This window comes from Eretmochelys imbricata, chromosome 8 (genome assembly GCF_965152235.1).
Source record: "Eretmochelys imbricata isolate rEreImb1 chromosome 8, rEreImb1.hap1, whole genome shotgun sequence".
Classification (NCBI taxonomy): Eukaryota; Metazoa; Chordata; order Testudines; family Cheloniidae; genus Eretmochelys; species Eretmochelys imbricata.
The window spans coordinates 25,652,983-25,678,866 of record NC_135579.1 but is presented as its reverse complement, the minus strand read 5'-3'; the positions used below and the strand labels follow the sequence as shown (position 1 = coordinate 25,678,866).

The window sequence follows — 25,884 nt, the reverse complement described above, 5'->3', positions numbered from 1 at the left end:
CTGCCCCACCCAGCCCAGAAGTCTTGTCAGAAAAAAAAAAAAAACAGTTAGATTTCTTTGTGTGACAAAATAAATGTTAATGGCACCAGTCTTAGAGAACAAGTGGACAACTTAACAAGACTAAGGGTATGTCTACACTACTGGCTGGAACGGTGGGCAGTGATTGATCCAACGGGGTCAATTTATTGCATCTAGTCTAGATGTGATAAATTGACCCCCACCCCCGAGCACTCCCCCATCGACTCCTGTACTCCACTATTGCAAGAGGCACAGGCGGAGTTGACTGGGGAGTGGCAGCAGTCAACTCACCATAATAAAGACACTGTGGTGAGTAGGTCTAAGTACATCGACTTCAGCCATGTTATTCACATAGCTGAAGTTGCTTAACTTAGTTTGATCCCCCACCCCCCCAAGTGTTGACCAGGGCTAAGATTTAGGACTTCAGACCAATTCATTAAAACCATTTTTATTCAAACCAAAAAAACCTTATACATATTTACCAGTATAACATTTTAACAAAGCACGTGTATTGTCTTTCTATACTGCCAGTGTCTAAACCTTATATAATGAAACCCCTACTTATGCAGTGAACATCTTCCATCCAATGAAGACTGGCTGCCTTGTTTTCCCATGTGTTGAGTTTGTGCAAACAGCTAGATAAAAGTGAAGTGTTAACTGCATAAGAGCCCAGTGAGTTTAGCATTTGTTAAAGGTCACTGACATACCTGGATATGGAAGCCCATCAGGATGTAGGGGCACAGGCAGTCAAACAAAATTCTCAGTCTGTCTGTGCCAATCCTGACCAGAGACTTCTACAGCAATATGTTTTAGTCACTAACCTCTAAGACTGTCAGTTAGAATGTCAACTGTGGTTTAAGGGGGCATGGACCCGGCTAGGAAATCAACTTAGCAACCTGAATTTCACATCTATTCTGTGGTGTAGGGAGTCACATGTGAAACCAGACAAATGACTGATCTCACAAAACATTCCTTCCATCAGTAAGCACACGTGAACAAACAGTGAAAAAGTTTAGCTTAATGTACAAGAATCATGTGCAGTTAACCTAAATAAAAAGCTTTATTTCTTGAATTAAAATTAAATACTTGTTACTTTGTTTAACTTGTTGCCGGTTGTACTAAATGGCCATAGACATGCACAGATTTTTAAGTCTGCTTTTGGTATTTTGTTCTCTTCAATTGAGACAGTTTAGATACACTAGGAAGTGACATGCCAAATATTTCCCTGGGTCCCAGTGTGAAGCAGGCTTTGACCAGGGAACCTTTACAGTGCACAGTCATCCATTGCCTGCTGGGTAATAGGTTATAAACCTAGCATTGTTCTTTAAAAATATGAAAGAAAGCCTTTCCCTTAAGGGCTCTTACTAGACCCATCATTGTGCAACCTTGATCCTTGATTTTATAATGTACATATGGTCCCTTGAATCTTCTAAGCAGCACTTCGCTTTTCCCAGCAAGTTAACAGGCTCCTCTTGAAACCAAGAGCAGGTCAGCACTTGTCCCTGTTGCCTGCAATAGAAAAGCTGCTGTGAACTTCTTGTAAATGCTTCTACCACTGTAGATAAACAGTAACTCAAAAAGGTCACATTACCTAAGACATTATTAATTCCTGCAACCAAGTTCCGGTTCTGCATTTCCCCAATATGGAATGGGTAGTTTATATAATGAAGTCTTGTTTTGACTATATTGGAGGGATAATTGCAGGCAAGTGTGGACACTTACCCATGATCTGAACCATTGATACTCAGAGCTCAGTGATTCAGGAGCCAAATTAGTGATCAATGTTACCCAAAGAAGCCACAATAGTGTGAATTCATGGTTTCATTTACTACTTTTTATATATATATTATTATTCCCTCACAGCAAAATGAGTGACTCAGTATTATTTTTTCAACCACAATTGGTTAATAATTAAATCAGTGTTTTAATATGTGCTGGAAAGCCACAGAAGACCCATGCGAGCCTCAATTTGAGGATCACTGACCTGAACACACACCTCAACTTACCTTCTTTTAAAGGAGTCCTGGGAGCAACATTTTCCTTGCTATCATGTTGGAAAGCTTTAGAAGAATCAAAGCGCCTGATGCCTTGAATTTCATGCAGTTGCTCCTGAAGCTCTCTCTGTGCTTGTTTTTCCTTAGCTACCTGAGCACGGAGTTTTGAAACCTCCTGAAGTAGGAAACCATCAACACTTTAGTATAAGTCTGAGGTCACCACATTATGAAGGAAGCAGGTATGAGACAGTTATGTTAAAATATGTTAAAGAACACTAGCCAAGAGAAGTCTGTAAAAACTGAAAGTTAAAGTTCCCAGCCATCCAAAATCTATTACTTACATCTGACTCAAGAGCATGGCATTCTTGAAGCCCTCAAGTCTATTAGCGTCTCATAGCACCAATCAACCTCCCCTGCTTTCTTTGCAAGGCTCTAGCCAATGTGGCAATATGGATCTTGGGATCATTTCTATTAGGTCTAGCAAGAGGAAAAGCCGAGAGATTTGTCCTCTCACAATTACCTGGTTTGTAAACATTAAACACTAGCCCAGATGTTGATGCCTAGAGCTGAAGCAGCTCAGTCCAACTCCAGGCTAGAGAGAAAGTTGTCCCAGATGATTTCAGTGTTAAACTCCGAATACATTTCGGATGTTTAGTGTCAGCATATAGATAGTTTCTTAAACTAAGGTGATGTTGCTTAGTGGCTGGACATAATACATGCATTAGACATGTCAGTTGACAAACCTGTTTGAGCTGGGCATTCTCATCTTTCAGCTTCATAACATGTTTGATTTTCTGCCTCTGATTCTGATGACCCAGTAGCTTAGCATATGCATCACTTAATTTGTTCAGCTCTTCTTGGGCTACACCATGTTCATTCATGAGAGCATTCTTCTCTGCCTCAAATGCATCCAGTTGTTGCTGAAAGAGAGTTTGAGTAGATCTTTCAGTGGCATTGTAATATCTTCCAAGTTAACGCCAACTCTTAATAGTTGAGTGTTGACCCACAGTGATGAATCTTAAATTTCGAGGTGCTGCTTTAAAAAAAAGAAAAAAAAAAGTGTTTAGCACAGAGACTAACCTGAAAAGGCTTAGTTTTGTTGTGCAAGTCTTCATAGAGAGTGCGCCAGGTTTGTATCTCTTCTTTGAAGCCAGCAGCCACCTTTTCATCTACAGTTTTCCTGAACAGAAATACAAGCACAGTTTCTTAAAATATAAAGATTTTTAAACATCATGTGTTTGCAAAGGAAGCTTTTAAAAACCACTCAGTCTAGTCTTAGATGTATTCCCATTATTGTGCTAGTCAGAGATCTGAAGTCACCTTGATCTTTCAACTTCAAGCTGTTTCTTGAAGTCTTCAGTTTGCTCTTCCAGTTTTGCCTGAAGTTTAGTTATCTGTGCTATGCAGGATTCCTTGGTTCTCCTTATTTCTGCTTCTTTTAGTGCTAGCTTTGTTTGGGCATCTAGAAGCATCCTAGGGAAGGGAAAAATTAACAAAACAGATGTTATTTCTTCATGAAATATTTGGAGAATTTCAGATTTAATCAGTAGTAAGCAAAGCTTGCAGCATTCCAGCTACTATACTTACAGAAAGAATAATTAGACTGAAACAGCAAGGTTTTCACTGGCAATGTTGCATAAGGCAGCCAACAGAGCGATTGTAAGGGGCTATCATCAGATTAAGCCTACAATATTTGTAATGTTTCAGTAGTTCAGACAGTATCCCTTTCTGTGCAAGAAAAGCTTCTGTAAAACCTATTGTTGATTTGTCCAATGAGGACTGTTTTGGCACATTAAATTAACTCAAGGTATTTATGTCTTATTCCAGTAGTTGTCCAACACAAAAACAGTTGACACAATTTTGGGTGTCTCTAGTAATGGATTACCCACTCAAGCTACATCTCATACCAACAGACCTGCAACGCTAAACTAAACAGGTGCGATTGAACAGTTAATATAAGCAGAAGCTTAGACTCCGAAGAAGAGCCCTTAAGTAAATCCAGCAGGAATTGTTCACTTTTGTCTCCTTCAGCATTTCAAGGTGGTGTGAACTTCAAAGTGTTTTAATGAAGCTATTTGTAAGATTCTAAACTGAACAGTTAGTGACTTCTGTAAGTCGCTATTTATCCAAGCTACAAACTTCACTGTACACAGAAGAAAAAAAAAAAAAAATCAGTTGGATGTCAAGAGGCCAACTGCTCTTTTATAATCTTACCAAAGACTTTTAAAACGCTACTTCATTCACTGGTAATCTTGTGGTTTACTAGACATATCTTGTTGTAGTCTTAAATACTGGAGATAAAAGGTTAAATAAAAGTGAACTTGTGACAGCTTTCAAGACAGTTAAATACCAGTGTAGTGTATCTTGACGTCCTAGATTAAAGAGCAAGAGAAAGTTGGGTAGCACAGATTAGTCACAAAATGTTTGACCTGGATGGACTTTAAGGCAGGCATCTTGAGGGATGAACCCCAGAATTGCAGAATTAGAGCTGTGAGATTTAGGTCATAGAAGGCATTTGGAGAAGTAGTAAGTAGGGGTAGAAAGAGAGAAGACTGGAAGTTCCCTTTTCAGTGTAGCCAACAGCAAGAAGATTTTGGGTGACAAGCATTTACATACAATGGAATAGATTGATAGTCCATTAACCAAGTTATGATGAGGGATTTTAAGTGTGTCACTGGGGGACCAGGTATTGTCCTTAGCTATCCAACTAAATTGAGTCACCTCCCACCCTGCAGTGCATATACTGGTGGATTTTGCACAGCAACCTCTCAATGCCCTGCAGCTGAAGGTCTATTCATCCAACAACGAGTAACAGTTCATAACACTAGTTGTACTGGAGAAATATTCCATATGGTCTGGCCATAGGCATGTCAGAGATGCCCCCCAACCACTTTAAGGAATAATCGGATGGTCCATTACCTTGCATATTCCTCTTTTGCCTTGTCTTTAGCATGTTCCAGCTCCTGGAGTTGCTGTTGTGTATCCTGACCTGCTTTTCTCAGCTCAACTAGTTTCTCCTGTAGAGAAGAATTGTCCAGTTGGAGACATGCCATTTCTTCAGTCACAGATCCCTTGTAACTAGAAGGAAAAAGGTTTAGAATCTGTTACTTAAATGATAAACTTCATTTTGCAGTGTTCAGTCCTTTTGAAGACAGTAACAATCCACCATAAGTTTGATGCAAGTTGTATTTGAGATCCCCATTACAGAAGCATAGAAGTGTAGAGCCAGGTGCTTCAAGTGGTCATCTAATCAATTCTGCCTCAGCATGCAGATGAAGTATTTCAAGACCATCTGTGAAAAGGTGTGTCTAATTTGTTAGAAACCTCCAATGACAGGGACTTGACAACCTCCTGTTTCAGTGCTTAACTATCCTTATATAGTTAGAACTTTCCTATTATCTAACCTAAGTCTCCCTTCCTACAGATTAGGACAAGAAGCAATCGGCTTAATGTCAGTGGATTGGAGAACAAATCACTTACTTCTTTATGACAGCCCTTAACATATGAGATGATTTATCAGCTTCTCCCTCAACCTTCTCTTCTAGACTAAAGAGTATTTAAAGGAAAAAAAAAAAAAACAAAAAAAAACAAAAAAACCCCCACACACGCTATACCTTTCCTAATAGGTGAGGTGTTTTAAATCTTTTATCATTTGTCCACATATTTCCTAATGTGGGGTGCACAGAATTGGAAAGACTCCAGCTAAGGTCTCATCAGCTCCAAGTAGAGTGGGACAGTTATCTCCCATGTCTTACATATAAGACTGTGAATACATCCCAGAAGGACATGACCCATTTTTGCAACAGCATCATATTGTTGACTCTTATTTAATTCGTGATTCATTATAGCCCCAAACCTTTCTCTACAATATTACTGCCTAGCTAGTTTCCCCCCCATCTCTTTATTGTGCATTGATTTTTCCTTTCCAAGTGTAGTACTTTGCACCAATCTTTATTGAATTGCATCTTGTTGAATTCTGACCAATTCTCAGTTTGTCAAGGTTGTTTTGAATTCTAATCCTGCCCTCCAAAGTGTTTGCAACCCTCCCAGTGTGGTGCCATCTGCAAGTTTTAGAACCATACTCCAAGTCATTAATGGCACATCAAATATAGGTTTACAGATACCTACTGGAGTGCCCAAATTATAAGCAGAGTCTGCAATCCTGTTGAGATTGTACCAAAACTTCAAGATTAAATTCAATTAGTACAGATGACCAAATACAAAAAACCCTCTCCATTTCTGTCAGAAGTCACCAATGGGTCAGACATAACTCTCTGAATGCCCTTTTGTATGGCAAACAGTTACTCATTGTTTTAAAAGTTAGGAAAGTACTGGCAGACAAGCAAAGTGTTTTAAAACTGGCAGTGGATACATAAATAGCAAAGAGTTTAAAAGTACAAGATTACCAGTTCAATTTTAAAATACTTTGCAACATCATGTTTAGTTTCCAGGGATTAAAACAGTATCCCTTATTGGAGAACAGTTTGTGATCAGAAATTTAGCTATCATAATATTCAGCTGGATCTTAACAGAAAGTTAAGCTGCACTTGCCAATCCAAATAGTCCTACTGTAGTTTTGGTTTCAGGAATGGGAATATCATTTGGAAAGTGTCCCACTAACATTAATAGTGTTGGGTTACAAGTGTGTGGCACGTGTCATGTACACAAGAAGTTGAGTGAAAGATTTAAAGCCCACATAGGTGCTGACTCCATGGGTGCTCCAGGGCTAGAACATCCATGGGGGGGGGGGGGGCAGATGCTCAGCACTCTCTGGTCACCTGTTTGGCACCAGGCAGAGCGGGTGGAGCACCTACCTGGAAAAAGTGAAAGTCTGAGCCTGTGAAAGCACACTTACCTATATCTCCCTCCAGCATCTAGAGTAAATTTGCATACCTTTCAAATTCAGCAACACTTTCTCCAAGTTTACGCAGCGTGTTGCTGTGCTCTTCTTGCATCTGAAGAATAGCTTTACTGTGTGTTTCATTGGTTCTCTCCAACTCAGCATTCTTCCTGAAAATAGATTTTAATATTCTATTCTTGAGTCCAAATCTTGGTATTGGTCTAGGACAAACAGCCGTGGTTGTGCTTCCTGTTACCTCTGATCCAAACTAGTATATTTCTTTCCTTAACACCACTTTCAAGAATTAAACATTACACTGCCTAGCGGGTTTGATTTTACAAAATTTCCTTTCCCCAGAGCTTTAATTTCAGTTGTCTGTAGGTTGGGATTTTTACCATGGAAGTAGAAGGAATTTGAGTTCAGGTGGGCGGAAGAAGAGCTGCATGTAAGGCGCTTAGCCCAATTAATCTCAACTCTGAGATTAAAACAAACTGTTTCTTCCCTGGTCCTCACAGCATGTCTCCTTGGGATAGTTTAATTTCTCCAGAACCCTAAAGTCAATGTTATCCAGTTGGGCTAGAGTATTCTAGATTTTAAATCTTCATATGGAACAGAAATAGCTCTTTAGAGCTAGCAGGTCTAATAAGAGCTTAAATAGAGTACATTTGTGCACAACACCTTGCTTTATGTACTTTTTCATGATTCTGAATCAGTAAACTGTCTAGCAGTTCATAAATTACATCTAATTCTGAGATTAGACACCCTAATGTTGGATAGAAAAATAAAAATAGTAATTGATTTAACACCTTTGCTACAGAGTTAGCTGCTGTTCAACCAGTGTTTTTAACCTAACACTTCAGTCCTTAAGTTGCTGAGCAACTTGGTGTCCTTATAACTAAGGCCCTATCAAATTCATGGCCATTTTGGTCAATTTCACAATCATAGGATTTTACAAATAGATTTAAATAGCTAAATCATGACATTTTACTGAAAATTTCAGTGTTGTAATTGTAGGGGTCCTGACCCAAAAAGGGAGTTATGGGGGAGGGGATGGAGGTCACAAGGTTATTGCAGGTGGGATGCGATACTGCTATAGGCAGTGGTGCTGCCTTCAGAGATGGGCAAATGGAAAGTAGTGGCTGCTGGTTGGGAGCCCAGCTCTCAAGGCTCAGTCGCTGCCAGCAGCACAACTGCCATGGGGAGGAGGGATAGCGCAGTGTTTTGAGCATTGGCCTGCTAAACCCAGGGTTGTGAGTTCAATCCTTGAGGGGGCCACTTAGGGATCTGGGGCAAAAATTGGGGATTGGTTCTGCTTTGAGCAGGGGGTTGGACTAGATGACCTCCTGAGGTCCCTTCCAACCCTGATAGTCTATGAACTGCCACTCTCTGGCCGTCCAGCTCTGAAGGCAGCACAGAAGTAAGGGTGGCAATACCACAATTCCCCCCTAAAATGACCTTGCGCCTGCCCTCCTGCAACTCCCTTTTTGGGACAGTACCCCCCACCCCCATTTGAGAAACATTGGTATCCCCTGAATCTGTATAGTATAGGGTAAAAGCGCACACACAAAAAAAAGGACCAGATTTCACAGTCTGACACATTTTTCGTGGCTGTAGATTTGGTAGGGCCTTATAACAGATATGATTGAGTTGTTAAAATTTAAGAGCTGCTTTTTGAAAATACTGCATTAGATCCAATTGCTATAGAAAAATGAGCTGGTGGCCACTGGTCAATTTAGTCCTGTGTATTCTAGTGAGAATTTTTTTTTTTTTTTTTTAAACTAAACCTGGGATTGGCATTTGTATTTCCAAATTCATTACAAGCAACAGTTAGAGTTACTCTTTTCACAAACCCTTTCAGCTTTGCTTCCATCTGTGCTAGCTCTTCAGCTCGGGACTTGTTCTCTTGTTCCAAGCGCTTTACCAGCTTATCAGCCTTTTCTTCCTTAATATGCAATTTATCCAACTCATCCATAGCTTCTTCCAGTTCTTCCTCCAAAAGGAGCCTCTCATTTTTCATCTCTTCTTGAAACTCTAGCAGCTTTTGATACATGGAAGTGGAAAGTTCCTGCAGGCACAAACAGCACAAATACATAGCTATTAGTACAAAGGAGTTTTGTTTAAGTTTACACAGTGATCTTAGTTTTCATGAACAAGATTAAGGGCTTGTGTACATGAGGTTGACTAGCTAACAGCTATTCTACTATAGCTACGCCAGTCCGTTTTCTCTGTGTAAACAAGCCCTTACTCATCAATACATTCACAATGGGTTTAATCTAAACCAGAGCAAGAATTCAATAGCATTTGCTATGGGAGTAGATCAAGTCTGTATTTCATTTACCTTCTCTTGTTGCAGCTGAGAACAGATCTCCTCCTGTTTCTGCTGAAGTTTTTGGTGTTCTTGCTCCTCTAGGAGGAGTCTCTTTTTCAAGCTTTCTATTTCAGCATTCATACTTTGCTCTTTTTCTCTGTTCTCCATTAAGAGTTTCTCTATGGAAGAGAAAGTTGCCAATATAAAAAAAGCTTTGAGGACAGAATAATTAAGATCTGTACCCTACAGTACACTATGGTGCTAATAAGCGATGGTCACGTAAACACCACCCTATACTGGAAACCTACTGACTGCTATTCCTACCTACATGCCTCCAGCTTTCACCCAGGCCACACCACACGATCCATTGTCTACAGCCAAGCTCTACGATACAACCGCATTTGCTCCAACTCCTCAGACAGAGACAAAACACCTACAAGATCTCTATCAAGTGTTCTTACAACTACAATACCCACCTGCTGAAGTGAAGAAACAGATTGACAGAGCCAGAAGAGTACCCAGAAGTCACCTACTACAGGACAGGCCCAGCAAAGAAAATAACAGAATGCCAGTAGCCATCACCTTCAGCCCCCAACTAAAACCTCTCCAACGCATCATCAAGGATCTACAATCTATCCTGAAGGATGACCCATCACTCACAGATCTTGGGAGACAGGCCAGTCCTTCTTTACAGACGGCCCCCCAACCTGAAGCAAATACTCACCAGCAACCATACAACAGAACCACTAACCCAGAAACCTATCCTTGCAACAAAGCCCGTTGCCAACTGTGTCCACATATCTATTCAGGGGACACCATCATAGGGCCTAATCACATCAGCCACACTATCAGAGGCTCGTTCACCTGCACATCTACAATGTGATATATGCCATCATGTGCCAGCAATGCCCCTCTGCCATGTACATTGGTCAAACTGGACAGTCTCTACATAAAAGAATAAATGGACACAAATCAGACGTCAAGAATTATAACATTCAAAAACCAGTCAGAGAACACTTCAGTCTCTTTGGTCACTTGATTTCAGACCTAAAAGTTTCAATTCTTCAACAAAAAACAAACAAACTTCAAAAACGGACTCCAACAAGAGACTGCTGAATTGGAATTAATTTGCAAACTGGATACAATTAACTTAGGCTTGAATAGAGACTAGGAGCGGATGGGTCATTACACAAAGTAAAACTATTTCCCCTTGTTTATTCCTCCCCCCAATGTGCCTCAGACACTCTTGTCAACTGCTGGAAATGGCCCACCTTGATTATCACTACAAAAGGTGTCCCCCCCCCCAGGCTCTCCTGCTAGTAATAGCTCATCTTAAGTGATCACTGTAGTTACAGTGTGTATGGTAACACCGATTGTTTCATGTCCTCTATGTATATAAATCTCCCCACTGTATTTTCCACTGAATGCATCCGATGAAGTGAGCTGTAGCTCACGAAAGCTTATGCTCAAATAAAATGGTTAGTTTAAGGTGCCACAAGTACTCCTTTCATTTCTACAGTACACTGTGGTGCTCCATCTTCACTTTAAAAAAAAGCCACACACACCTTTCCCACAACTTGGTGAGCTGCTGAGTTTATCATATGAACATTCTTCCATCCTAGGTGACAAGAGCAACCATTAAGACTTTACCTCCCTTAGCATCAAAGGAAGTGGGGCAGGAGGAAGCATAACCCTCTCCCAGAACAGCTACTGGGGATTAGAGAGGGGTGTGCAGAGATGAGAGTCACTTAGTGGAGTCAAGAGCCAGAAGATACCACGGTATGCAGCAGTGAATTGTGACAATGCAATGCTGCACTGCTGCCTGGAGAATGGCTTACACCCCATTAGCCATCATATTAGAATATGGAACTAGAACCAAAGTGATTTTTCAAGTGGAATCATACTTACCCTGGAATTTCCAGAGTGTAAATTAACTGGTTCAGACAACTCCCCATTCCCACCCCACCTCCATCTGCTGCTGGGTGAAGTTTTTAGTATTTGTTAGTAACAATACTTCTGACTAGAATCTGGGATAATAGGTAAAGAAGCAGATCAGTGTAACTACATACCACAGTTTTGACTTGAGACACACTAGCTGACATTTCAACAGAATCATGTTACATAAGGTCTAAATGAAATCAGTTTGGACATGGGCCCAGAGACTCAGCCCATAGGCTATAACAATTACCTTTTTCTTGTTCAAGCAACTGACACCTTTCATTAAGCTCTTTGATTAGTTTAGATAGCTCTTCTTCTTTTGTTGTAAAACAGTCTTTCAAGGCCACAACATCCTGGTCCTTTTGTGCCAGTATCTGCTCCATATGGAGAAGATCTAGTTTGTACTTCTCTATCTGTTCTGCAACTCCACTAAGAAAAAAAATCCAGATATATGTCAGAATTACATTTTGCTTAATTTTATATTTGTTTTGTCACAATTTTCACCAACATAATCCCCATGTAACATTGAGGTCCCAAGTATCTAAACAGGACTTGGGAAAGATTCCTTTCTAGGTGGAAGAGCTCAGGACAGGATCTATATTAATGGGCAATGATGGAGATCAGATCTTTATAGTTCACCTTTCAAAGTGGAAGCTGCATTAGAGAATTAACTTGTACTGAAGATTGGTTGTGTTAACTAAAAGACTCAGATCATTCCTCCTATGGAAAAATATTCATGAAGACTCCTATGAAATTCCCTGAGTGCCTCCCAACCCCAGCCGCTTGGACTGGTTGGGGGTTTGCCCTTCTCCAGAGAGAAGTGGAAACCAGTCTCAGATTTATGCAGGAACTGCACAGATCCAAGCAAGTCACAATGTCCGACTCACTGCATGAAGATACAAGGCTCTGCTTAAGCACCCCCCCCCCAGTGCATCTTTGTATCTCTCTGCGCCCCTTTAAGGGGCAGGGTGGATTTCCAACAAAGAAAGTGCTACAGAATTTACTGCAGCCCAATTCCACACTAATTGTACATATGCCTTCTCTTTATTGCAATCTGCAATACACTTAGCTGTCCCATTGATCTTGGAAGACATATGTATTAAAGGTATGTCTACACAACTGATGTTAAAGAGCTGCTGTGGCTGTGTAGTGCTGAAACTTTCCCCTCGCGGAAGTAGTTTTATTACAGCACTGACTGCCAGGGCTGCAAAAAACCAAAACACACCTTCCACGAGAGGAATAGCTCCCAGCGCTGTAGCACTGTCTACACTGCCACTTTACAGCACTGACACTTGCATCACTCCGGGGGTTGTTTTTTCACACCCCTGAGCGAAGAAAGTTTTGGCACTGTAAGTGGCAGTGTAGACCAGGCCTAAGAGGGAAAATCCAGCATATAACAAAAACAAAAAAAAACCCACCACACTCTGCATAGATAGTGTTGACCAGACAGTTTGTACATAGTAGTGTAGAAAGCTACTTCCATAGAGAGGTGAAACCTTGCTCAAAACTTCCAAGAGTCAAGCTAATGTGAAGGTTTTAAATTTAAGAAATGGACTTGAGATTTCCCCCCACCTATAGAAAGGGAAGAGTCATAATACTGATGTTGGTACAATTCAAATTAGAAATACCACTAAAGGCTTGATCAAGCCCCTACAACTAAAAGACTAAGTGACACTTGATTTGTCAAATCTAAAATAGAGACTTGTTACCTGAGTTCTGTAATATATTCCAAGAGTTTCTCAGTGTCAGACTTTTCTTCAACCTTGTCTCTCTCAGTAGCAGTTCTAAAAATAAGACATTTAGATGCTGCACTTAACATGACAGTTCTAAAACCAGATATTCAAGAAGAGCAGCACAGAGCTAGAGGTTAATAAGTAGCTGCCTGCAGACAACTAACAGACATTCTGCATTCATCTGTGGATTGCTAGTATTAAGGCATCTAATCATGCACCAGAAGACACCTAGACGACAAGTAATTCAGTATTACACAATATGAAATGAGAGTTGCATTTCAGTAGATTTTGCATTGTCAATTTCAAATACGAATGTTCAGCCATTCACATATATGTGGGAAGGAACAAACAAACTTTAAGGAGAGCTAATGCTAACTCAAAGAATAAGTTAATTCAATCTCTTCCATACCCAGCCTAGGGGCTCTCTGTCCTACAGTCTGGGAAGGAGGTGGCAGGAGATGCTGAGGTCCTGCCCAGTCAGTGACTGCTGCTTCTGGTAGAAGTGTGAAAATGGTATTAGGGATCTGAAAAATCAAGTAGATTTTTCTGCCCATCTGTGATCTTCATGATTAGGGACACCAGTTGTACGACAGGTAGCCTTCTTCAAAAGGCTGAAGCCTCTCTCACGTCCTGGCCACATTAACAAGTCAACATACTGAGGTCTCTCATGACTAGTTGCATTCCTCAGGAACTATTAGCTCTAAGTTTACCAGTAGAATCATCACCACCAGTTTCATGAATTTTACTTTTATCATCAAACTCAAAGTGCAATGTTAGTAGTCAGATGACTGAGCTGAGACATTGAAAAGTGTACAAACCATATTTAGTACAATTCTTGAGCTCAGGGTGGTATGGGTCACACTTGAGATTCATTTTGAAATGTGCACTGATATAGAGAAGCACCTCACTGTGCAGGCTACTGAAGTACACTGGTTGCTGATTGGCTTCAGGGTAGAATTTGAGGTGATGGCTGGGGCCTGCCTCTCTGCCCTTGTGATACACCGCCTCAAGTTGAGGCACTTGATTTGCAGTCTTTAGAAGCCAACTTTTTCTTACATAGAAAGGCATTCTCCACAATGGGTATTACAGCAAGTTGGAGGGGGAATAGCTGGACCTTCAGGTCAGAAATTCTCACAACAACCTTGTGAGGGAGAGAAGTGTTGTTCCCCATTTTGTAGTTGGAGAATGGAGGCATAAGTTTCACCGAAGAGTCTACAGCTGGGCCAGGAACTGAATCCAGATCGCTTGAGTCCTAGTCCAGTGCCTTATCCTCTAAACTATCCTTCTTACCATATTATACATGCTAGTTCACCTGAGTGTTGGGCAACTGGTTACCTACAGTACACCAATAGCTCAAATTGACACAAAAGAAATTAAAGTCTTGCAGGATGCAATCCCTTCTTTTTGCTATGGAATGGAAGTCACCGAAGGTTGACTGATTTTAATTGCAGTCACAACTGGAGTACTAGAGGAGCTATTTTGTCTGCTACAAATAGATGCTAAGGGGTAGTGTCATATACTAGGCACCTCTTACAACAGGCCTAAACCAGATTTGCAGGGTGACTTTATTAGTTTCCTCCAACACCAGATTCCAATCCACTGGCAAGCTCCTGTCAACTCCCTGTTTTCAGTACTTCTCTTCTCCTTAGCATCTGAGGGCACTCATTTAAATTTGCCATACGTTACATCCTTACAGTTAAGTATAAGCAACAATGAAAGAGTTGGTAATTTACACCAGAGGTAATTCCTCTGTTACTTACAGTTTTTCTTCCAGCTGTGCTACTTTTCCTTTGGAATGCACTAGATTCCTCTGGACTGCCTGCAGCTTCATTTCCATGTCTTCCTGTTTAGCAAGGACATTCTTTGAAGAGAAAAAAAAAGTCATTAGTTAATAGCTATAGCAGTTTCACAAAAATTCATAAATGTATTCATAAAAATACAGCCAGCAAGTTATATTCCTACGATGCATCGTGGCAGGCTTATTTATCCAGGGTAGTTTGCTACCATAAATCAGCATTTACTACTGGTACAGCCCAGTGCAGTTGGAGTCAGATTATGACTTTGGAATTCAAGATGAATATGAAGTGAGAACGTATATCAGGAAGATATATTAATGGCAGCGATTTTTACAGAATTAAATGACACTATTTTGTTTTCTTTCTGGAGGCAGTGGAGTCTAAACACATAATTGGATTGTGATCCTGTATGATTGAAGATAACCATTTGTATTGCTGTTATACAATTGCAACAAATCTTATACAAAGTATATCACGTAAGCAGTCAATGGAAAAGTTACAATTTGTCAAGAATGATTATTCTGGTTAAATCCATGCATCACTGTATCTGAAGTTACAGATCCATATTCAATATTTGTATCTCAAACATGTATTGTAGGCCTTGGTGACACCTCCAAGCTAGATTTATATCAGGGCTAGCCAACTATGTGTTGGTGGCCCATTAAGGCCTGCCTCTTCAATGGCTCACAATGGGCCATTGAATGGGCCTTTCCTGTGGCTGCAGAGGTGGGCAAACTTTGTGAATAGAAATTGTATGGGAGGCCATGAATACTCACAGAATTGGAGTTTGGGTGTGGGAGGGGGCTTTGGGAATGAGGGGTTTGGTCTGCAGGAGGGTGCTTTGCGACTTAGGGATTCAGAGGGTGGGAGGGGAATCAGGGCTGGGGCAGGGCCAGGAATGAGAGGTTTGGAGAGCGCTCTGGATGGAGTTTGAGGGGTTTGGAGGGGGGTGGGGAAGACAGAAGATCAGGGCTGGGGTAGGGGATTGGGGCATGTGGGGAGGCTCAGGGGTGCAGGCTCCAGGCAGCGGTTATGTCAAGCGGCTCCCGGAAGCAGCGACATGTCCCTTCTCCGGCTCCTATACAGATGCATGGCCAGGCAGCTCTGCACCCTGCCGCTTTTGCGGGCGCCGCCCCTGCAGCTCCCATTGCCTGGGAGCCACGGCTAATGGGAGTGGTGGGGGTGGCACTTGGGGCAGCATGCAGGGCCAAGCCCCCTGGCTGCCACGCCCCCTGGCTGCCACTAGGCATAGGAGCCAGAGGGGGGCCATGCCACTGCTTCTGGGAGCCATGTGGAGCGGCCCCTGACCCTGCTCCAAAGCTGAAGCTCCTCCCCCTGCTTCACTGTCCCAGCCAGCCCATGTGCTGCTGTGGCGAGAGTGAGTGCCCCCCCCCCCCGGAGTCCTCCCACACCCCTGTAGCCTGGGACAACCTGCACCCCCAACCCCTCATCCCTGGCCCCACCCTAGAGCCCACACCCTCAGACGGAGCCCTCACCCCCCTGCACCACAACCCTCTGCCCCAGTCCTGAGCCCCTCATCTCCAGCCCCACCAACCCTCTCCTCCCTCCCACACTCCAAACCCCTTGGTCCCACCCTGGCCACATGAATTTTGTTATGTGCACCAATATGGAGATGTGTGACACATCACCTCCATATTGGTGCATATTAATTTTTCCCACATGTGCAGAATAAATTTTGAGAGAACACTGCCAGAGCTATCTCCATTTTGCCTCATTCCTGCTCCAGTTCTCTGGACTATGGGTTTACAACTAAAATGAATATTTTTAACTATGGACTGAGGACCTTCCAATCTTTTGGAAGTTACCAGACAGACTTTTGCAAGCCAGCAGTCTATTCCATCACTGCTATGATCTTGATCTACAACCACTGAAAAAAGTCACTGGCATGTATATGATTCTTTAGCCATTCAATAACTTCTTTTCTTAATAAAATTTTATAGTTAGCCAATCCTTAGTAAGTTGACAGTGTGATACCTGGGTAAGATCTGAGACACTTACATATTGACCAGGGGTGTCTGATCCTTCAGGATTAGTAGAACCTCGCATATAATGAATTGGGTTTTTCCAGTAACCTCTCACTGTACTAGACTAGTTTGTCTGGATGGGAAACCAATGGCTGGAATAATTAGAGGGACTGTGTTTGGCTTTTTGGTAGTCAGTGTGGTGCTACAGAAGCTCTTTTGATAGGGATTTGGTGAATCTAATTAAAAGGATAAACCACTACACTTTTGGGGAATGTCTACCCTGTCTCTTGCAGTTTGCCCCAAGTGTGGCATTCTCAGTGTGGTCCATCCCAGGCACATTGATGTTGTGACATCAAAGGATTTCTAGAAGCTTCATTATCTGGGTTCTGCTCTTGTCTTTGCTGTAGATTTGCAGTGCAAACTTGAAGTCATTTGAGTCCTTTGGCTCACTCCACCATTCTGTTAAATGGGAAGAATAGCTACTTCTGACAGTGGAGTTGGAAGAACCCATTATTTGCAAGTTGATTTGTAATTAAAGGCATTTCAATTGCAAGCTACAATGTAGGAATGCTAGTACCCGGCTTCTAATTCTGGAAGAGATTCAAGTTTCTGTCTTATGAGCAATTTTAGTATAGTAATTTACCTTATTCTTTGCCTCCATCTTGTTCCTGAGCTTCATTAACTCCATGCATAGACTGCTCATTTTTTTCTGTGTGCCATCTTCAGAAAACTTAAAGAACCAGAAAGTTTAACACAGAATTAGCCCTACACAGAAGAGCAATTCACATATTCATTTAATAAGGGCCTTCCCTGACACTTAGTCTCCCCCCCACTTAATCCTGCCTCCAAAAGAAGATATCTGCATTTCTTACCAGACTTAGGGGAAGCACTTGTAAATTGACTTTGCTTAAATTGCAAAGTGCACAAGCCAAGGCAAATGTACATCGAAAAAGCATATTTGTGGCTTTAGACTCTTAAATTATAAAGTTTTACAGCAGGCGTTGGTAATCTTTGAGAAGTAGCATTCATTAATTTAAGGTTTTGTGTGCCAGTAATAATTTTTTACAGGGGCCTCCTGACAGCGGGCAGACTGGCAGCGGGCAGAGTGGGGTCTCAGACTGGCAGCGTGGGAGCCAGACGGAACCCCAGACCGGCAGCAGGCTGAGCTGCTCAGCCTGCTGCCAGTCTGGTGTTCCGTCTGGCGCCTGTGCTGTTGGTCTGGGGTCCTGGCTGCTGGCCCCGCTCAGCCTGCTGCAGGTCTGGATGGCCAGGACCCCAGATTGGCAATGCACTGAGCCGCTCAGCCTGCTGCCAGTCTGGGGTTCCATCTGCCAGGTGGGGTCTGGCCGCTGGCCCCGCTCAGCCCGTTGCCGGCCCAGGGTTCCATCCGTCCATCCAGGCCAGCAGCGGGATGAGCGGGGCCAGCGGCCAGGACCCAGGCTGGCAGCAGAGTGCCGCTAAAAATCAGCTTGTGTACTGCCTTTGGTGCACATGCTGCAGGTTGCTGACTCTGTTCTACAGTATCCACTATTGAAGTGTTGCAATGTAGCATAAGAGAAGTGTTGTAAAAGTTTCACTCTATTTAACTGAATCAGAGTTATGAATTTAACACAGTATAATAGGTCCCATTGCTGGTGAGGGCAGGAACCTGAAGGGTTGAAGTTAGAGCCCTAGAAACTTACTATACCCAAAATGTTTCTACACAAGCCACTAATAATTTCCACTGAAAGTTTACCATTTGCTTATGCATAAATTCTAGTTGCACCTTAGAATCAACAGCAGAATTGAACTTGTCACCTGTCAAGTCTAACCAGTTTGATCAAAAGAATTCAGCCACACAAGTACACACTTAATATGGGACTTTAGTTGGAGGGTAGGATATGCCTCAGTTGCTTATATCAAGGTAATTAAAGCTAGTAGGTAAAATCCTAGCCCTACTGAAGTCAGTGGCAAAGTTTCCATAGACTCCAATGGGGACAGAATTTCACCCATTATCTTTAACCTTCTTCCACCTATGAACTCTTTGTCAGTGTCCTCCAAAGCAACAAAACAAAACCAACCACAAAAACTTTCCTTGCACAGCATCTTGGTTGCTAGTTTAGCAGGAAATTTACCTTTCTTCTTATGCACTACATTGGTACAACCCACACAGGCATAAGATGAGAGGACATTTTGCAGACAGTAACACCAAGCGTCCCTGTCTACCCAGCAGTATTACTTCAACTTTGTTATAACATAATTTGTTCCACATTACAGTGAGAAAGCGTGAAAGACAACAGTGCAATTAAAGTTTAAATTGCCATATAAATTTACAAATACAGCCTAGTACTCCATTCACACAAGCCTGAGCATTAGCCCTACTGGTCAACCTACCAACCCCAGCGTAACGGATCGGGTCCAGTCTTTTTTTCTTAATTGTACCCAAAAAAACCCTTCAAAACATTAACTTCGTTGCTTGTGAACAAGCTTGCAGATGTTGTCTGCACAGAAAATGACAAAAACCATAGCAAGTCTCTGCTAACTTGATTAAGGGGATCCAATTCCAGACAAATACCTTTGATTTTAGAAATTCATTAGTTCTTGTTAATTCAAGAAGCTGTTTTTCCAAGGAAGCAACATTTGCTGAGAGAGAGGTTTTCTCCCTGACTGCTGCAGTTAGTTTTGCTTCAGACTTCATGAAATCCTCCTCTAGAGCCTGGAGTCTTTTATCTTGCTCTCCACGTTCTCTCACTAATGCACGAATCTAGAGGAAACATGTTGTTTGAATATTTATTACACTTCTCTAATTTTTTTTTTTTTTTTTTTAAGAAAACATACAGCCACCCCCTGCCAAGTTTGGTTTGAGTGATGCCCATTGTTCTCCTGTGAAGACAGATTATCCTTAGTTATAAACAACTTTCAACTGTTGGAAAGGACATGTGAGTTACTACAGAAAATCTTTACCTGCCATTAAGCTTAGTGGATTTTGTATCCTTAGCATATCATTTGGCTACTTTACCTTACTCAGTTTATTTTAACTGGGGCGCAAGTCAGTAATGTCACATCTTCTCTAATTTGCCGTGTGGGCAAAAGCTGGCCTTCTGGACTGAGGGGTGGAAAGACACTTATGTCAACATCACACCCTTAACATCTGAGCAATTTTTACGTGAAGCCAAAATATAGTTTAACATCCCCAAACTTGAAGTTTGTATCTTAATTCCAAAGCTACAACTTCAGCAGGTGATTATTACGTAGAACAATACCCCACCATTTGACTAGGAAAAAAAAAAAAAAAAATCAGTGTCTAAAAGCAGGATTCAGTTTTCTCACATTCATTCTGAGATATTTTCCGCAGAGTTTGCCAGCCTAGAAGATTCAGGTGACTGCATTAATGGAATGAGCTAAGATATGAGCATGTTATAAGAACCTATACAGAATAGGCAACACTTAAATCAAAATGTCTTGGTTTTATATACTGACAAACCCAGTAGTTAGGACATTTTGATAAAATTTTGCTTTGGTCATTATACAGAGCTATTCATAAGCTTCTTTGAAATGTCAGGTTACATATTTTGTAAGGAATTAAAATTACTAGCTAACATGTGAAGCCAATAGTGGTCACATTATTTAAAAAAATCCAAAAAGAAATCTGTTCATACCTCTTTCTCAAGCATCTTTTGTTTTTTCAGTTCTTTCATGATGGTTGTATCCTTTAGATAGGAAAAAAATCATGTAAGGGTTACACATTTTCATACCTAAGAGCACAAAAACTAAGTACTAACAGGTATTCAGTTAAAGCTGGTTATTCCATTGCAGGGTTTCTTGAAAATTACATATTAAAATAAACTGCCACTATGAGATGCATGATATTGGGCTATTTGAACTTAGTTAAATCAATATAAAATTCCTTATGATTATCATACAATACTGAAAACATGACAGTGAAGTGGTGTTAGCAAGAATTCCTAATACTTCACAAGCACTTCATTTACTAGCCCATGGTTTTGTTTTAAACAACCCCCCCCCCACAACCCTGCATTGAATCCCCTCCTCCCTCAAAACTACAATATATTTAAATTGACTTTCACACACACTAAGTGGTTCTACCCCTACTCTTCACAGGACATCACTGAGGGAGTCTCTCCCTACCCAAACATCCTTGGCATTTGGGACCCTCAACCTCTTACGTCCCCATATCTGAGCTTTCTGCTTTTCACTTTATTCTATGGGGAAGGCACCAGACGCTCAATAGCTACTGAGTTCCTCACTCCTCTCTCTCCACACTCTAAACAGAAAGAGTAGCACTTGAACGGTCTATTCCCTACCTCTCCCTTCTCAGGAAAAAGCTGTCACCTCTCCAGTCACAGGCAGAGTTTCTATTGATCCTGAGCAAGTGGATTATTCCAGGTCTGCCTAAGTTACGTTCCATTTAAAAGGGAAAAATGGGACTTCCTTCTTAGTCCCTATAGGACCTGAGCACAAGAATGGGTCTTGAAATAAACCCAATTGTCCTACTGAATGGTTCAAAATTTAGAGAATGCATTGTTTTAAATACCCGAGTTCAGAGTAGACTAAATTATAGGTTTGCTCAAAATTAACAGCATGGATATAGCTATACCAGAGACAAAAGAGTCTTACTGTTGATCCCAGAGATTTAAGTCTTCTTGCAGTTTGGGGCAAGCAGTCATTCGTTTCACTATTCAAATTTGGTTGACTTTCCATTTCCCCTGTGGAGACAAAATTTCACCATACTAATGGGTCAAGATTGACTAACTGTTTTTGTGGAAAGACTACATTTAATAGAGTCTTTGATCTTTGTTAGAATGCCAACCTCAAATCAAAAGGTTTGATAAAAAACCCAACAAACACTATCTTCTATACCTGGCACCGTACAAGAGTTAGATGGACACCATCAATTCATAGTCTATTCAGTTTCCATTGAACTTACCACCGGTCCTGAGACATACACTCAGGAAGTGAAATATTGCCACTTTATAGGTTATGGTATCTCCTCAATTGCAGTGTGAAGGAGAAACCGACTATGTAGGGAGGTGGATGGAATGCATGAAGTAAATGGGGAAGAAAAAAAAAAAAAAAGAGTCCCTAATGTTTCAATGAAAATAATGCAGTATTACTGGGAGGAGGGAAATTCAGATAAGCATACTTTTCAAATTGCTGGCAACCTTTTAAAATAGAAGCAGGTAGTCAATGAACCAATGTGAAGCAGAAGCAAAGCACAGACCATAAACTCAAGCACTGAGAAAGCAAACTGAAGCAGCAGCATTTCAGCACCAAAGCCATGTTTACACTACAGTGGCAAAAGGGCTACAGCTGTGCTGATGGAAGAAGTTTTTCCCGTGTATGTAGTTAATCTACCTCTTCAAGAGGTGGAAGCTAGGTCAACAGAAGACTTCTTTTGGGTCTACACAGGGTTAGGCTGATCTTACTATGATGCTTAGGATGCAACATTTTTCCAGCAGCCAATGTAACTAGGTTGATTTTTTAAGTATAGACTAGGTGATAGTTTCAGCATTGCATGTTCTTTTAAACTTTTTAATTTGTAGGACTACTTACCTTTCTGCTTTCTCAACTGTTGAGATTTCTGCTTTCTAAAGCGTTGGGATTTGTCAAAGGACACAGGTCCCTTCAATGCCTCTGAAGATTTGAGCTCATAGAGCCCTGGTGATGGGGCATAAGCTAGAAATGAGGGAATGAGATGTTCAGCACAGGAGATTACACTAGTTATGAAAATCTGGAAGAAGACAGTTATATTTATGGATTGATTGCCATCAAGCAGTTCAGACCTATATTTCATCTCCCAGTTTTTAATCTGCACAAGAGAGATCCAAATAAGAGAGCAGAAGATGGACGTCATTTGTCCGAGTAAACTCTACTGCTGATATGATCTGCAGTAGAGTTATGTCCATAGCAAAGCATTCTTACCTGTTTGTGCATGGACCACCACCATAAACTAGATTTGTGGTGTGTTCTCAATACCGCAGAAAGATTTAAAAATTAGTTCATTAAAGTCTATTCAAGTAGTTATTGGAAACACATGAGCAATTAGAAGGCAATCTTGTTCCTTTAAGACTGGATCAACATTTCAGCACTTTTATTGGCACAAACTTTTAAAAGGTAGTCCTTCCACTTTAAAAGGGAGGCTCATTTTGAACTCCATCATTTTTCACTTCCTAACACTAGGAGATGCTGCCAAGTGTGTAATTTAAAAAAAAAACTGCTTCCAAAAAAGTGTCTTTGAAGAGAAACAGGAAAGATAGGAGAACACACTGGCATGGATTCATCATTGCTCTTACACTTACCTGACCTTGGTGATCTTCGGGTATGACAAGCTAATTTAAGCATATCTGTCAACTTGTTTCAGTTTCCAAGACTGATTTACTGGCACAGAGGTCAGGGATTGAATGGATATGAATTACCACCCTCTGATCTCTCCAAATATATGTTGGTGGGACTGCATACAGCTGCAGTCACTGATAAATATCTATTGTGAAAGGAAGTTCTTAGTGAATGTCTTAAAGCTCTGTATCAAACTCACCGGTTAGGATTTTGTGGGGATAATCTTTGCTTTTTTATATCTTGTATTAAGGCTTTAAAAAAAAAAAGCCCAAAACAACAATAAAAAAAACAAACAAAACCACATCTAACTTGGTGCCCTATTATTAGTGAGTGGCCTGTATCTGTAGTCCCATTTCAAGAAGAAATTAGATTCCACTCTAAAAGGAGGATTGGACAGTTACAGTGACCTTTGGTTGACTGGAAAAAGTGTAGTCAGTAATATTCAGTGCTAATGACACATTACTGCAAGTGCCTCTGCTTCATGACAAGCACTAAGAAGCCAAAAAGTAGAGATGCAAGAACTGCTGTCCTTGGACGGCCATGATCTACAAAACAAGTTCTTAAATTATTTCCATAGTTTAGACCACCTCCTCTCCCACATGTTATAACATCTGTAGGCAGCTGTTCCATCTCTTGTGGCAAATGTAAGAGCATTTTAGCAACTTTTTTTTTTTTAAAAAAAAAGCCACCACCATGTGACTTGCCAGCTGATTCAAGGAACATAGTCTGGGAACCACACATATACATTAAGTACACATGGAGTATCTTGATATTGAAAAGGAATGCAATGGAATTGGTGGAAAAATCAGAATGGTTTTCACAAGACACTCGTGCCACTGTAGAACTCTAGGAATCCTACCCACAAGGCTAGTTGTACCAGCCCATTAGAGGAATACTCAGGTTATTTGTGTCCTAAAGTTTAGGATTTATTAGTCTGTTTCATAGAGATTAAGGCCAGAAAGGACCACAGATCATCTGCCTAACCTCTTGTTTATCTCAAGACATAACATTTCACATACCCCTGTATTGAGACTAATGACTTTAGACCAAAGCAATTTAGTCCTCAGGAGACGAAACAGTTGTGTGCCAGAGGAAGAGAACGAGAGAGAGATACCACCAATGCCTGGAAATTGATTAGGTGAGACATGTCTAGATGATCCTAGCTGCCAAACCATGCCCCAAAGTGCAGAGGAAAAACCTCCAGACCAAAATATTCCTGTCTTTTTTAACTGATCTCCTGATCAGTTAGACCCTGAGCATATGACCAAAACATACCAGCCAGGCATCTAGGAAATAATTCTTTGCACTGTCTTGGAGTACCAGTTCACTCTGGCCAGAGATAGTGACAGGACACCAGACAAATTGATGGCTTCGAGGGGTGGGTGGGGGGGTGGGAGAAGAGAATGGGAAGAAGAGAAGCTGTGCCAGTTATACAGTAGGGAAAAATTCTCTCCAGATCCCCGCAGGCAACTAGCCGAAGTATGAGAGTTGATTAGTAGAGCCGCAAGGGAGGAAATCCTGTTCTCTCCTTGAGGTGGATGAAAAGTGGGATTTGTAGATTCAGATTTCGAGGCCAAGAAGGGACCACTAAGACCTCCCCAGCATACAGACAATAGAATTTATCCAAGCAACTGGATTAAAGCATATATTTTTAGAAATATCTCAAGCAAAGCTCAATAGAAGAAGCATAATCTTCTCAGGTTTCAGAGTAACAGCCGTGTTAGTCTGTATCTGCAAAAAGAACAGGAGTACTTGTGGCACCTTAGAGACTAACAAATTTATTTGAGCATAAAGCTTTCGTGAGCTACAGCTCACTTTGTCCGATGAAGTGAAATGTAGCTCACGAAAGCTTTATGCTCAAATACATTTGTTAGTCTCTAAGGTGCCACAAGTACTCCTGTTCTTTTTGCGGATATTTACAGTGTAACTACAAAAGTCCTTGTCAAGTACGCTTGTGACATACCCACATGCTACACTGAGTTCCCTATACAAGGCATAAATAGGGCCATTTACATTCCAGTGAAGACAACAGAGCAGCCCTAGGAAGAAGTTGCGCAGTTAGGCCAAGTCCTAATGCATGCAATTTCATGGCTCACAGTCCAGAAGATGTGGATAAGGAGGTGCACCTTAATCCGTAAGCACAACCTTGCTGCCTTACTGAAATAAATCTGCTGTATTAGTGGTCACAAAAATCCAAGAATGGCATTGTTGACCTGAGACCCCTTCAAGCAGACGTTTTAGCGTCGCAGGCAGCCAGAACAAGGGCTGTAAGCCCGGGACAGCTGCCCCCCTGGATGCTAGCACTCAGGGGGCTTAGCACCCCATTTCCTCCGGCGCTACACCAACGCCGGCCTTCAGGAGTTGATTGGGTAGTTAATCAAGGCACAAAGGCCCGCAAGCCTGGGAGCCTACCAGCGCCTCAGGGATGAGAGAAACCTTAACTCAGCATCACTGAGCCCGCCGGAGCAGGGGGAGGCCTCAGGGACACCATCAAGCCCAGCCGCCCCACCCCCCAATCGCCTCCCCTGCGAGGCCACAGAGCACCCTTAACCTTCCTACTCGGGCTGGTGCACCCTCCCCGGAAGGGCCACGGGACGCCCCGGCTACCCGGGGCTAGCGACTGCACACCGCACTGCCAGGTCCGCCCTCAAGCTGCCCAGGGCGCCACCAGGCCCGGCGCGCGGGCCCCACGCACGCTCACCAGCAGCCTCGTTAAAGCGCTTGAGAGGAGCCTTAGGGAAGGCCATGGCTGCACACGCCGCTACAGCCACTCACGCTCCCAGAGACCACTCTCCGCTTCAGATTCAAACCGCCAACCGCCTTCTTAACTCGCCCCCGACAGCCAATCACAGAACACCGCCTGCAAGCCTGTAGAGACACCCAGCCAGTCACAGCCTCTGCCTAGAGCATGCGCACCAGATCCCACGAGAAACCAG

The 25,884-nt window shown here is 41.9% G+C and overlaps 1 protein-coding gene across 1 annotated transcript; it reads right to left on the bottom strand.

Annotated features, from left to right (window-relative positions):
- Positions 1–459: 459 nt before the first annotated feature.
- HMMR (hyaluronan mediated motility receptor) lies at positions 460–25,758 on the bottom strand. The gene is made up of 18 exons (XM_077825086.1): positions 25,650–25,758; positions 22,166–22,288; positions 21,230–21,318; positions 20,251–20,301; positions 19,167–19,355; positions 17,256–17,342; positions 14,592–14,692; positions 12,808–12,882; positions 11,349–11,527; positions 9,191–9,339; positions 8,703–8,917; positions 6,906–7,022; positions 4,932–5,090; positions 3,333–3,485; positions 3,093–3,192; positions 2,756–2,932; positions 2,025–2,187; positions 460–1,527 (listed from the first exon to the last, which is right to left on the bottom strand). The coding sequence occupies exons 1-18, from the start codon at positions 25,693–25,695 to the stop codon at positions 1,508–1,510; spliced, it is 2,193 nt and encodes a 730-aa protein (XP_077681212.1). The 5' UTR covers positions 25,696–25,758; the 3' UTR covers positions 460–1,507.
- Positions 25,759–25,884: the final 126 nt, after the last annotated feature.